Source organism: Abrus precatorius, unplaced genomic scaffold (assembly GCF_003935025.1).
Source record: "Abrus precatorius isolate BTA unplaced genomic scaffold, Abrus_2018 Scaffold9, whole genome shotgun sequence".
Classification (NCBI taxonomy): Eukaryota; Viridiplantae; Streptophyta; class Magnoliopsida; order Fabales; family Fabaceae; genus Abrus; species Abrus precatorius.
The window spans coordinates 29,996,812-30,012,411 of record NW_020874439.1 but is presented as its reverse complement, the minus strand read 5'-3'; the positions used below and the strand labels follow the sequence as shown (position 1 = coordinate 30,012,411).

The window sequence follows — 15,600 nt, the reverse complement described above, 5'->3', positions numbered from 1 at the left end:
CATTCACACTTGTACCCAAGTAATTAACAAAATAAGGGATATAATTAGAAGGATTGAAAACAAAAAAGAGAATGAGAGAGGCATATGAATAGATGTAATACATGAAGATTCACATATATTTATAGTGGAAAATGTGTTCATGATTTGCAATGATCCATTTGGAATTTCTCTCTTTTGATGAGGAACAAACTCTAATACTAACACTAATAGGCAACAGCTATTTCATGCATGCTTGAAGATGAAGTCTCGTTTATCTTTAACCAACCAACCTAAAAGAAAGCCTATCAAAGTGAATCAACAAAATAATGAGAGAAAAGAGAAACGAGAAGGTCCTCTTTGTGTGGTCCAAAAAATGGGGTGCAAAATGTAAAACAATACTTGGAAAAGCACAAAGCTAACCTCTGCAATGATTTAAATTTTGGGGATCCAACGTTCCCAAACAGGATCAAACGTTGGACCTTTTGCCTCTTATTATATTTAAAAAATCCAACGTATACTGTGTTAGTGTTACACTATATTATACATATTCATGCCTTTATTCCTGTGGTGGGGCAATATGACCCATCATCATATGTTTTTGACATAATAGCACTCATCTTCTTTACTAGCCACTCTATGAATGTAGGGATATTGATGTCTTTTTGAGACATAAATAACTAATGTGATGTTGTAATTCATTTTATTCATGTTATGTGGACGAGATTGTTATTGTATATTTTTATTTATTATTTTGATAATTTTTAATTAGATAATATTTTTTTAACAAATTATGTTTAATGTTTTTTATTATTAGTTAATATTTACAAACTTATTAATGATGCTCGTTAAATTAGAAATAAAATTCACTTAATTTTGTAATTCTAAATAAATTTTAAAGTAGGTTAAGAAAAGTATGTTTTAGAGATTGTGTGGTTTTAATATTTTTGTTTTTATTATTTTATAAGATAAACACTGAATAAAAAATGTGTATTTATCATTTTAAAAATATAAAAAATATTTAATATTTTAATATTTTCTTAATAACTACAAAGATTTATAAAAATTAAAAACTATGGTGATTTAAAATTATAGGTCCGTGTATTTATCGCCTACCTTTTTTTTATCTTTTCTTTCTCACCAAACACAATTCACTTTGAATAAAAGAAAAAGAATACATTTAAAAATGAGGGGAGAATTGGGCAGTTTCTTCAGCAGTGTATATATTGTTCTGAGAAAAGAGTCAATCGAACTAATCGAAATCAGTGCTACCAATAAGTATGTTGATTAATCTTTAGTCAAAAGATCGTCAATTGTCTTCCTTTTCCTGGTTTTTTTAATCTATTTTTCTTACTTTTCTATTCATCAAAAGATTGGTTGATAGTTCTTTTTTCTCTTTTTTTTCAAGTTGTAAGCACTGATTAATGCAGTGGCTGATATATTGTTTCTTGATTTTGGTAGAATGTTTTGTTTTTGCAAAATTTTGTGTTTATCTGTATTGAATTCAGTTTAAAGGGTTTTAAAAGATAAAGATTTTGTGACAAAGAGTACTTCTCCAATAATAAATTTATGCTGTAAAGAAATATTACATTTGAATTTAATTAATTATTATCATGTTATTTTAAATAAATTTTAGGATTAATTTCCCAAATTCTATAGTTTTTATTACAATTTACTTTTTTTGGCATTCAGAAAGCTTCTCTGTCCAACAAATTTCTCTATCCATTATTGATTGTTGTTTGTGAAAGTTTAACTTTTCTCCAATACTACATTTTTCTCACATCCTCATTGCCTCTGATTAGTAATTTTGCCTTATCTTTGTTGCATTTGATCAATTCTGCCTTCACTTAGTTTTACTCTATCTTTGTTGCTTTTGCTTACTAGCTTCATGATTCTAGCCAATTCTTAGTGGTCTCTTCTCTCAAGTTAAAAGCTTTAGCTTAAGAGAGGGTGTTAAAATATATAAAAATAGTAAACAATATGTAAAATATTCTAAGAATAATCAAGATACTATTCAATAATATTCTTTAATATATATTTTAACACTTTTTTTCTAGTTAAATTTCTTAACTTTAACTTGTTACAGTTGAATATACTAAAAAAGTTAAGGATAAAATAACTTGCAATTGGCTAGAATCAGAATTAATAGGCAAAGATGACAGAGATGAAGCAAAATTGATGAAAGTCAACGAAAATAAGGCATAAATGACTTGAAATAACAAGAATCAGACGATAGTGACCAAAATGGATTTTTGTTGCCCTTCGGTCAGTTCCACCTGATAGAGAGAGTGTTAAAATATAAATAAATATCAAATAGTATTTTAATTATTCTTAAAATTTATTAAATAATTTTAGGATCAATTCTATTCTCTAGTTTTCTTATTTCTCTTTTTTTTTTTTCATGCATAGCTTTGTATATATAGATGTGATTAACGTTTTATAAATTAAGATTAATTAGTAATAAGATATGTTGTTCTGCAATTTTTATCTTTTTTTTTTCCTTAACAAACATTTTATATAAATAGTTAGTAGTTCGTGTAATATTTTTTTAAAATAAATGCTTATCCTTATAAGTTATTATTTAAGAATTAAATATTTTAATATAGAAATTGCAATATAGCACTACATGTATCATATTGTTACAAGTTTAAACTCTAATTAACTAATTGTCCCTTTATATACTAAAAGTATCAAACTCTGAAATTTATTTTTATCTAATAAATTGTCATTGTATTACATGAATATTTTAAATTTACATAAAATTTAAAAATATGAATAATATATATATATATATATATATATATATATATATAAGAGATAAAAAATAACACTATTGTAAAATATATATATATATATATATATATATATATATATATATATAGTAAGAGTCTAGCGATATGCCTTCAATATAAATAATAAATTTACATTTTATTATATGAAAATAAAATATTTTTTGAAATTAAAAAATAAGTTATAATATTTTCCCTTTAAATTAAATATGACTTTGGCATTAAATTGTCCTTATTGTTTGACTGATCAATGTATTTGATGGCCATACAAGAAAACAATTGGAAATCTCAAGAATAATGTAGACAAGAAAAAGAGACTAGACATTGATTTTCTTCCCCTAGGTACTAATGAGATTATTTAAAATTTCTAAAATAATTTGACATTAATTTATCTCTTAAATAATTAAATATCAACGTTGTTTTAGTATTCTAATGAATGCTTAAAATTTTGTTTTCTTTTATAATTGAGAGATTAAATTAATGATAATAATATTTTTTACAGAAATCTAAAAAACATTTATTTGAAAAAACAATTGAAAAAGCTTAACCTTAATGCTTTTTACATAAAATAATTATTTTACCTGACTTATGATCAGGAATAAAATGCCTTGTTTTGGTCGAAAAGGAAAAAACAAGGCATGTAGCATAAAAAATTGAACTTACATTATTATATTTTCTTATCAATAATATTTATTAATTATCTCATTTTTATTAAAATTAAAGTGGGTTTAATCATAAACAATCAAGGGTATTGTAAATTAATGATATTTAATAGACTAATGTTAAGAAAACAGCTACCTACCCTACATCAACTCCCAAATGAGAAATTTAGAGTGTATTTTCAATACTTTCGTGTGACAACATTAAGTTCACCATGGTACGGGTAGGAAGTGTGTGTCGTGCCATTTATATATGCCATTACTCTCTTTAATTAGTTATTTATTAATAATAATTAATATTGTCTGTATATTTAATACTAAGTAGTATTAAAATATTAAAATGTCAATCTTATATTTTATTTTTTATATTTCTATTTTGCACAATTTTTAGTTAAAAATTTTAAAAAAATCAACTTTTTTATCTATTTTTTTTTCTTAAGAATGTAAAACATAAGGTATAAAACAAAATTTAATGACAAATAATTGATTCAAGTGATACATATTTAATTATATATATATAATCAAATATTAGAGAAATGCTCACAAAACACTTTATAATGGGTTTTTTTTTAAATTATTAACTAAAATTTATTAAAAATTATAAATATTATATTAGTCTTTTTTTATTCTTAATTTAATTTTTTATTTTTAATAAATTTTAATCAATAACAAAAAGTGTGTTGTCAACACTTCTTAAAAATATAATATTTATAATTTTAACTAAAAATTTTGTAAAACAAACTTGTAAAAATAGAAAAGGTAAAATCTAGGATTATCCTTAATTAATTACATAATTATATTTGTATTAAGAACATTAACAAGTATACGATGGCATGACTAGTGGCATCTCCGTCATGTGACGCCGTCAATGCTCCTTTTGTCCTTTTTTTTGGGTCAGAGAATGCCAATGACGACGTTTGAAATTGAAGGCCTTCAAAGTTTTCATATATCCCTCTCTCACACACACAAAATTGAAGCTAAGTTTCCAACAAAAAATAAATAGAAACATTGAAGCCAAGCATTTAACATAAGCCTCTTCACATTTTTTAACGCTCATTCATTCATTCACAAAAGCCATTAGAACCCTCTTTCCTCTTCCATAACCTTCATTCACAGAAGCTTCATTTTCTTTCTCTCAACCTTCACTTCCCCAGGTAATTTTACTTTTTCTTTTTCTCATTGTTTTTCCTTCACTTTCTCTTGTTTTCCTTTCAATGCTGATCATCACGAATTTAGTTTATGCATGGTCTCATGCTACCCTCTAACAATTTATTGATTTTTTTTTCTTTTTTCTGCATTTGTTATTGGATATCATAAGAATTGTGCTTGAAACTTTTCTATTCAATTATAAGACTCGACTAATCATTCTCTTGTAAACTAGTTTTTGAGAGTGAATTAAGCTAAATTTTTTAATATATACTATATATTATTATTTAATTAAGTTCCTTGGTTGATTATCAGAAAAAGATGCCACAAGAGAGCTCCCAAAACTCATTTTTCACATCTCCTTCAAAGAGAGGTTTGAAGGGTCTTGTCTCCAGCAACAAGGAGGCTTCATGCACTGCCATTGAAGAGAGTTTCAATGATCATGAATTGGCTCAGAGGAAGGCAGAAGAAGCAGGTATGCACTTTTAATGTGGGTTTCATTTGTCTCCTATTAATTACACCATGCCAGAGTAATATCTACTTAAATATAAACACATGTTTATAATGAAGTCAATTTGTTACTAGATATATATAGATATTGTTTTTGTTTGTTTTCATCTTCTGAAAATATTGTATAAAACTGTATAACTCCTTCACTTGCTTTGTTTGCTCATAAGAGAGTTCATCCTAATTTGGGAACTCATTTTCTTCTCTTGGAAAACCCATATTGGAAATATGATTAGTACACAACTGCAAATCTATGAAAGTAGAAATAACTTTGTTGAACAAAAAATAGTTGCACGTTATTATTCTGCAATTTGGTTATTTAATGAATTAAAAATTAGTATTACATGTAATTATTTTATATTTTTTATATAAGAATTCTAAAAATACAATTAAGAAAACAAAAACAAATTAAAGTTGTCTAAATGGTGTAGTTATTCTTCAAAAGAAAAAAGATAATTGTTCTCTGTCAAAACTCAAAAGTAAATAGTTGATAAAAGGTGCTTGAGTTGAGGCACGTTTCTAGGTGTGATGTTTGTTTCATATGACCCAAGGAAAAGAAAAGAAACAAAATTCATTTGGGTCTTTTAACGTAATTTATTTGTTTCTTACTTCTTTTTTATTTCCTTTCGGTCAACCAAATTATTACTTGGACCCCTTTACTTAACAAAAGCAGAAAAAGTAAGGTAAAAAAATACCAAAAGGCAATAATTAGGTTTTATATATTTAAAGAAAAACAACAATGGCTAGCTAGAAAAGAAAAAGAATGGGATGCAACAAAAGATTGTTTAGCAAAGCATGATGAAGAGTACTCAGTGGGGGAAAGTGTTTGTGTACTAAAATGGATTAGCACCCCACCACTCAATAGATGTGTAGGACTTGTGCCCTTTGTCTCTAAGGGATGGGTCCAAAATTTTATATCAAATATCATAGCCCAAAGAATTTTAACTATAATTTTATAGCATAATGTTTGGCATTATTGATTATGATTTTTGACCGTACATCTAAGCAAGAAGCACCATAATTTTGTTAACATCTCAAATGTCACTTTGCTTCTACTAATTATTGCTTTACTACTTTAACCTTCACATTTTTTCTTTTTAGTCTTTTTTGTGATTGAGTTTGAATGATCACAACCCTTGGTCAAACAGAACAATAACAAGCACCCCCTTCTCCCATCTAACAATCAAAGTTGTAGTTTACATAAAGGTTTGATTTTTTTAAATATATTTTTGGTGTAAAAACTTTTTATAGTATCAATTAATTAAAATCATCTTAAATATATTCTTTAAAAATAATTTTTAATTATGTAATAATTTATAATTATATGATGGTATAAAAAACATTTACACTATTAGTGTATTTTAATTATTTTTTAAAAAATTATTTCATGTTGCTATATCTTTTATCCCTAAATTGTTAGCTGGTGAGTTTAATTGATTCGGATAAAAATTTTACTTTAACAAATAGAGTTAGGATTTGTGAACAAGACACCAATTACACAAATTCCTCAATTAATATAACAGCAGAATATAGAGATAAGCATATAAAAAAAAAAAGAGGATACATTTTTAATCTACGGGGCATGTACAAAATATTTCTTATAAAATGTATTTATATAATCTTTAACAATATAAGCAAAATATTTTTAAAATTAAATAATTATATTATAATTATTGTTACTATAAATATTATCTTAATTAGCCTTTCTTGTAATATTAAGGGAAAACGAACCGAAATTAAAGAAATATTAAGGGGTCGTTTGACATGGAATTTTATTTTTTACTTTTCTACAACTAATATAGAAATATACCTTTAATTTATTTTTAAAATTTGTATAAAAAAGGGTTTTTATTATTTTTTTCATAAACATTAGGCGATATTTTCATTATTATAAAACTAAAAATTTTCAAAATCAGTGTAATAGTCCAAATAAATTTTACACGTCGTCATTATTTTCCCCTTTTCTTCATCTTTATAATAAAAACCAAAAAAGAACAATTCTTTGCTGAAACGGTGTCGTTTGGTAGGAATAATCTTATAATCAATTAATCATAGTATTATTTTCCCGCCATGAACATGATCATGCTCTTTCTTCTTTGTTGATGAAAATAGCGTGTTTTTTTTTTTTTGTTGTTGAATGCTTCAAGCTTCAAGAAGATACCAAGCATCACAATGGCTACGTCAAATGGATCATGTTGCATATGCATCACTCCCTTCAGAACCCTCAGAAGAAGAGTTTTGTCTTGCACTTCGCAATGGCCTCATTCTCTGCAACGTTCTCAACAAAGTCAACCCTGGTGCTGTGCTCAAGGTTCAACCTTTTCCACATTTCCAATTCTGGGTCTTTTCAAGTTTTCAGTTTTTCTTCCATTTTCTGATTTTCCCCTTCCATTTTGGGTTTTTTGTGTGATGGGTTGGAGTAGGTGGTGGAGAACCCTGTCCTTGCTGTTCAGTCTGCAGAGGGAGCGGCTCATTCTGCAATTCAGTATTTTGAGAACATGAGGAACTTTCTGGAGGCTGTTAAGGATATGCAGCTTTTGACCTTTGAAGCTTCTGATTTGGAGAAGGTTTCATGTTTCTGTTCTTTCAATGTTTCTGTAATGAATTTGTATAATTTCATTTTGACAAGTAACACGATATGGTATTATTAGAGTGACACGATTTTTATTAAACAAGGACTTGTCTGATTGATTGTAGGATTTACTAATTAAATTTGATAAAATCTGTGTTTTTCTCCGTTTAACACGTGATCATATCATATTATTCAACAATATGGGAGGATTGAGATCCAATTATAATGATTAAAATATGGCATTGGTTAGTTGAATCCAATTCCTTGAATTGATTTGATTTGTGAGTCAATTCCTAGAATTTTAGTAGGAAAAAAAATTCCAATCATAAATTAAATTCCTTAATTGGATTAATTAAATCAGTAGGATGTTCAATGTTTGAAAATGATACTTGGTCTCACCCTCAGTTACAAATTTATTTGTTTGTTTGTTTATTGGCACGATTTTGAGTTTTCAGTTGAAGGGGATTTTATACTTTGAAACTTGAAAATGCAGGGGGGTTCATCAAATAAAGTTGTGGACTGCATTCTATGTTTAAAGGGGTATTATGAATGGAAGCTATCTGGTGGAGCTGGTGTGTGGAGGTATGGGGGAACTGTGAGGATTACTTCCTTTCCAAAGAAATCTCCTTCCTCCATAGTTGGCAGTGAAAGTGCTGATGAATCGCTGGATGAGTCAGAGTCATCACAATATGAACAGCTGCTAGAATTTCTTCAACTATCTGAAGAGTTCTTGATTGAAGAAACCAGAACTGCCAATGCTCTGGCTTTCCTTTTTGATCACTTTGGACTTAGACTTCTTCAGGCTTACCTTAGAGAGACCAATGGAATTGAAGATCTGCCTCTGAATGCAATGGTCGGTAAGATCCTTTCCAGTTTGTTGTACTGTTTAGCTTCTGTTCTAGTTTGTACAAATATTGTTTCTTAACTTGTATGATTAGTAGTGAATATGAGTAAAAAGAGTACGTTACTCGCTAAGCTAAGCATTAAATGCTCATGCTTGATAAGAAACTAAGACAAATGTAATGTCAATTGAAATTGCAATGCTATTGAATATATAAGAATGGCAAATAAGATTACTGTTGCAGGTTTTTTTTTCTAAATAATCATTTCGATAAAGATTTCTTTGCTTCATGCAGTCTTATTTGTGATATGGATGACAATTTGTAGGTGATTGATACCTTACTCAGCAAGGTAGTCAAGGATTTTTCATCGTTGCTTGTTTCTCAAGGCACTCAGGTACTTAATAGTCTAATGATAAGTATTGCTACTTACATTTGTTTCCCAACTTCACAGTTGGTAATAAGTTATCATTTTCCTTTCTCTTGCTGCAAAAATGTTTCTAAAGTTTGTTTATCGACAATTTTCTGCAGCTTGGACTTTTCTTGAAGAAAATATTGAAAGGAGATATTGGTTGTCTCTCAAAGAGAGAGTTCATAGAAGCCATCTCACTATATCTTAATCAAAGAAGTAGTTTGGCATCAAATGATTTCTCCAAATTCTGCATCTGTGGTGGAAAACGTGACAACAGTATTCGACAAAATGTCAATTATTCTGCTAAGTATGCAGACGTAATAAATACTCAGCAGAAACAACTTGAGGTATAAATTGTATAACATGAATTGCTGCTATTGTTGCTCTAAAATGTGAATTTAGATTAGCAGTTTAGCATTATACACTGTAATGGTTTTTCTCTTGCTTAAGGGGATGAAATACTTTTTTGAAGAGACAAAACTGGAGGTCAAACAAATTCAATCAGAGTGGGATCAAGAAATGAGTAGGCTAGGTAACAATATACATTTGGTTTTTCCTAAAAATATCTTCCTTGTACATAGAGGACTTTAACTTAATATTACTTAGACTGACTTAAGTTTTATGTATTGCTCAGAGCATCATATCAAGAGCCTTGAAGTGGCCTCCTCTTCCTACCATAAAGTTTTGGAGGAGAATCGTCTTCTTTACAATCAAGTACAAGACCTCAAAGGTGCATAAGATGAAGGATGCTTCCTAACAATGAATTTGATAGATCTATTTGTTTAAAATAGTTAGATTAAAAAAGTTACTGTCCTACAGGAGCCATTAGGGTCTATTGTAGAGTAAGGCCCTTCTTATCAGGACAATCAAATGGACAGTCTACAGTAGACTATATTGGAGAAAACGGAGATATGATGATCGTAAATCCCCTTAAGCATGGAAAAGATGCTAGAAGGGTATTTTCATTCAATAAGGTGTTTGGAACAAGTGTAACACAAGGTATTTAATTTTTTGGCATATTACTTATTGCAAAAGGTATGCTAGCATACACTTGTTCATTTGTTCTAGAGGGATCTTCTTGTATGACTCTATTGAAAGACTTGTCTATTGAAACATAGTAGTAAAGGGTTGAAAATAATAATTTGCATTCATTTTTTTTGTTTGTTAAGATGAGAAGTATGGTAATGTAAAGATTAAATTTGAATACATCATATTTGTATACAGAGTATTTATATGCCAATAGTGGTCAACTGGTAATTGTACGATATCCCAATAACACTTGGTTTTCTTACAAATAAATGAATGTTATACTGTTTAAGAGTTTAGTTCTTTTTAAGGATTTCATGATGTTTTTCTTTGTTGCAGAACAAATTTATGCTGATACTCAATCGTTAATCAGATCTGTTTTAGATGGTTATAATGTATGCATCTTTGCATATGGACAGACTGGCTCAGGGAAGACCTACACAATGGTATTGTTATTGTTAAACACATAATATCTGTGGTATATTTCACCTAAGTTGAAGCATTCAATTAAATTAGGTAATAACGTGTTATCTTAAATTGTTTGGTAGTTTTTGCCTATTGCATGATAAGAAAGAACATGATGCATGTGGTTTTACACTACAACCAGTAGCTTCCTATGGATGAGTTATCCATGTATTAATTGTCAACCATATACTTTTTCTTCCATTTTATCTATCTGATGCATGTTTTGGCATGGGAGAAACTATCATATGATTTGTTTGGAATAAAACTTCTAGTTACTGGTTAGTACCTTGGTTGGAGCCATTTCTTTTTAAAAATTGGAAAGGAGCCACATTTAAAAATTTACCCAACCTGTATTAATATATTTTTTAAACAATACAACCTATTTACAAATTTGTTAAAAATATTATGTTAATCATCAATACAAAACTGATAAAGTTCCATTTTGTAGGCCCTGAAACCAAGACAACTAGATTTTCAATAATTTTTATTGTTGTCACTTTTCGCTAGTATGTATGTTAATGTGATTAACTGCTTGTGCAGAGTGGCCCTGATATGACAACTGAAGAGACATGGGGTGTAAACTATAGGGCTTTGCGTGACTTATTTCATATATCAAAGGAAAGGGCAGATTCCATAAAATATGAAGTATTTGTTCAGATGATTGAAATATACAATGAACAAGTGAGAGATTTGTTAGTCAGTGATGGCTCTAACAGAAGATATCCTTTAAGCAATGCTTCTATTATAGCTGTTTTCTTTTTATCAAAGCAGCTCAACTTATTTTTTTTATGGATTTTTTTGGCCATGGCATTTATTTTATAGTTTCGTTAATTCCTTAACAAGATATACATTAGATATACGAAACAATTCCCAATTGAATGGCTTCAATGTGCCTGATGCATTTTTAGTTCCTGTTACTTGTACTCAAGATGTTCTGGACTTGATGAGAATTGGTCAGAAGAATCGTGCTGTGGGTGCTACAGCTCTAAATGAGAGAAGTAGTCGTTCTCATAGGTAATAACATCTTCATGAATATAGATGGATAAAAAATAATCATAAAATATATCTAATAAAATTATTTACCATTATGTTGCAGTGTTTTGACAGTTCATGTGCGAGGCATGGAGTTAATTTCAAACTCCATTCTTAGAGGTTGTCTCCACCTTGTGGATTTGGCTGGCAGCGAGAGGGTTGACAAATCTGAGGCTGTTGGTGAGAGACTAAAGGAGGCCCAACATATAAATAGATCACTTTCTGCACTTGGCGATGTTATCTCTGCCTTGGCACAGAAAAGTCCACATATCCCTTACAGAAATAGCAAGCTCACACAAGTGTTACAAGATTCCTTAGGTAATACTGATCCACCATTTTATTATTTCATCTTTAGTACAAATTACTTATTACAATGGACTATAAAAGCTTTAAAATTTGGTAATGTTTTCCATAACTACTATTGAATTTACTATATTAGCACAATTTTTTTTAATGGCCAAAGTCTTACATTGGGCTGATAAGGGATACAAAACTTGAATATTGATATTAATGCATTTGGTTATTGTCATAGTCAGTTGCTTGTTTGAATTTCTATAAAACTAAGTCTCTGCTTCTTTTGTTGTATTATCAATAGGTGGGCATGCAAAAACTTTGATGTTTGTTCATATCAATCCTGAACTTAATGCTATTGGTGAGACAATTAGCACACTTAAGTTTGCTGAGAGAGTTTCATCCATTGAACTTGGGGCTGCTCAATCTAATAAAGAAACTGGTGAAATCCGAGAACTAAAGGAAGAGGTTTGGATGTTGGTCCTACGTAAATGCAATTTTGAATGTAACGTGCAACATATATAAATAGTTCTTTGTTTCTTTAGATATCAAATCTCAAATTGGCATTGGAGAGGAAGGAAGTAGAACTGGAGCAGTGGAAGGCAGGGAATGCTCAAAACACCATAGAATCTCAAAAACCAAGAGCTGTTTCACCTTTTCATTTACCAAAATATGGTTCTAGTAGCAGCATGAAGCCTGAAGCTAGTCAACCACTCATAGATGATAGAAGCTTTGAGGTTATTGAATAAAAGATAAAACTTAATTATAAAAAATGTGTAAATATACATTTGGAAGTCGTACCATATTAACGCATAATTCACATATTTTCTAACTTGATCTGAATTTCTATTTTCAGTCTAGAAGTTGCTCTTCGGGTAAGCAAAGAAGGTCAAGATTTCCATCAACATTTATGGACAAGGAATCCATGCCAAAAATGTCTCTTCTGACTGAAGAGAAGTTAGTGAGCTCAGGGAAGGGAAGATCACCATCCCCTCCAGTCAGAAGATCACTATCTAATGATAGAGGGTCAGTCATAAAAAGCAAGGTCAAGACTGAAACAGTAGACAATCAACCAATATTAAAGCATCCATTTCCAGCTAGAGTACCTGCTAACAAATCCCTTATCACAATGCCAACAACTACATCCACTGACAACAACACGAGGGTGTATGTGAATTCACAAGAGCCAGTAAAGCATGAAAATATTTCTGAAACACTCTTCAATCTCCAGAAGGTAAACTCCAGGAAAGTTCATCAAGAACATGAAGAGGAACAATTCAAGCAAGCACTCAGTGTAGTAAGACAAGGTGCTATCAGAAAAAGCAAGGTTGAGAGTAAGGCTAAGGCCAAGCATCATCAACTATCATCCTTTAAGATTCAAAAGCCTGATTTGATCCCAACATATATTTCTGACTTGGAAATTGCTGGTGATATGACTCTCGAGCCACCTCCAAAGGACGATTACTCTGAGGCTGAAAATGACCTTAGATTTATTGAGTCTGCTGCACATGGTGCTTTAAATCTCAAAAAGATACAGCAGAACTTTCCAAGGAATTTTCAGAACCTTGAATCAAGGTATGAATAGCAGTGGCATGGAGAAATTTTGCTTGTTTAGTTCACTAGTTGTTTCTTGTTAAGAAAGATTATGTTAACAGCAGCACCATTGGTAATGATAATAGAGCCTTTTGTTTCATATGCAGAGGAATAGTGCAAGCAGGAGAGCCTTTATTGGCTAGCAAAGTTGAAAACAAACTTTTGAATGGTTCAGGTAGCAATCTTAAAGAAGGAAGTAATACATCCATCCCTGAATTTAGAAGGAGCCGATCTACTCCACGTGGAAAGTTTTTTGGTTTATCTTGAGGATTTCATGTTAAACAGTGACACCTTTTTTATAGTATTTATTTTTGTACAGGAACTACTATCAATGTTGGAGTTCCAGCTCACACAATTTTATACAAACTTTTGAGGTTTTGATGTTAATCTGTGCGACCTATCTCTTGTATTTTGAGCTTGTTATGTAATTTAAAACTTATATCAATATATATTTATAAGTCATTTGAGTTTTCTACTACATACTTTTTTCTTGTTAAGCATTTGCAATGTGTTTTAAAGTAGTTATCAGTTAGTAACTTGTTAAGTATGCCTTCTCATATATATAAAAAATTAATTTCAAACCGTTATTTACAAGATTTTGCAGTTGGTGATAAATGGCTAATTCCTTGATAAATATATGTTACAATTGCAAAAACATAAATCAGAATCATGTATTAGTTTGTCAAAGCATTCCATGGATCTCTTTATGCATAGGCCTCAAAGCAGTAACTCCAACGTTAGGATGTGCCCAGAGACAAGTAAAGGAATGATCCCCACCATAGTGCAAAATTGGAACATTCAATTTGATGCCAATTGGCAAAACCATTGGTAGGGTTCATATATCACATGAGTGTCTTCAACAAATTAACTTTTTTCTTTTTGTACCACCATTTTTTTCTAACTATACCACATTTTATTTTCCAAAAACAAAATTTCAAAATGTATCAAGTCACTTTTGAAAATTAAATTCTGAAAGCCACTTCTGGAATTTAATTTTCAAAAGGGTGACACCAAAAGCAACCACCCAAAATATTGTGACATTGATAGGGATGAAGCGTATTGGACTTTTGGTACATAATGCTTTGGCAACAAAATTGGTCATGTCAAATGTTGCTATTTGCTCAAGGCCCTATGACATAAGAACACATAAGATTGTAAAACCTGAGTACATCTAATCAAGTACAAATAAGAAGATGCTTCTTGTGGAGTCAGCTAGTTACCTATTCTAGAAAATATGGTGCTTGGTGATCTGGAAAGAATAGCAGGGGTTTATTCAATCTGTGCATATTGATTGCCATTAGTGATGATATTGTGCTATTTATCACAATGACAGCCATTATTGAGTTATTTCATGATGGGAGGAGCCCAGGGCCTGGTTGTTGGATGTAGTTATGAGAACTCTTGAAATAGCACTAGGCCTCTAGATAATACCAATTTGTTGAAGTGGCTTCACTTTATTTACACTGAAAAGCAAAAACTTTATGAAAAGCCTACATTAAGTCTACCTCAAGCCATTCTCTATATATATATAGGGCTATGTTTAGAAATTTTGTAATCTTAAACAAAGTTATTGGATGGACCTTGATGTAATATAAATTAATAAATAATTTTTATAATATTGTTAAAAAAAATTGAGCTAAAAAAGTGTAAAGAGAAAGTGTTAAAGTTCTGCGGAATAAATAATTAATATATAATAGTGACGTTGTCATTAATAATATGTAAACAATAAACTATCTCCAAACTAAAATATAAGTCACGTACCAATGTATAACTTATCCAAATTTATACCCAAATTAACTCTCTATGTAAGTTTATTACTATCCTAAATTCAAAATTCACGATGGCCACCTTCATTTGTTTACTGAAATATATAAGAGGATCTTAAAGCTAATTAGACTTGAAAGTTGTGTATATTTAAAATTCTACAGTTAGAGTTTTGAAAAAAAAAAAGGTCTCTTGTAATAATTAATCACAACTCATTTTTAAATTATACATATATATCAATAATAAAATAAATTTATAAGAAGGTAAATTCCAGAGAAAAAGAATAGGGGTCTAAGCCAATTTTCTTACTTGTCATGACATATACACAACTCTATATATGTTTATATTTATATCTACATCTGTCTATAAATATATATACAGATAGATAGACAAATATTAAGATATTTGCATAGTTGCATCATAAATTTCAACATTTTTTATAATATTTTTGTAACAAAGATAAAAGGAAAAGTGAGAGAAATAGTATATAAGATTATGAAAAATTATTATAATGATATTATTCTTTCGA

The 15,600-nt window shown here is 29.6% G+C and overlaps 1 protein-coding gene across 1 annotated transcript; it reads left to right on the top strand.

Moving 5' to 3' along the window:
* The first annotated feature begins 5,006 nt into the window (after positions 1 to 5,006).
* Positions 5,007 to 13,776, top strand: LOC113849864 (kinesin-like protein KIN-14F). Its single transcript, XM_027480078.1, has 17 exons — positions 5,007 to 5,045; positions 7,225 to 7,388; positions 7,501 to 7,644; positions 8,143 to 8,502; positions 8,817 to 8,885; positions 9,020 to 9,247; positions 9,351 to 9,432; positions 9,535 to 9,630; positions 9,720 to 9,899; positions 10,266 to 10,372; positions 10,932 to 11,110; positions 11,241 to 11,405; positions 11,488 to 11,741; positions 12,019 to 12,182; positions 12,260 to 12,451; positions 12,571 to 13,289; positions 13,415 to 13,776. The coding sequence occupies exons 2-17, from the start codon at positions 7,263 to 7,265 to the stop codon at positions 13,572 to 13,574; spliced, it is 3,225 nt and encodes a 1,074-aa protein (XP_027335879.1). The 5' UTR covers positions 5,007 to 5,045; positions 7,225 to 7,262; the 3' UTR covers positions 13,575 to 13,776.
* Positions 13,777 to 15,600: the final 1,824 nt, after the last annotated feature.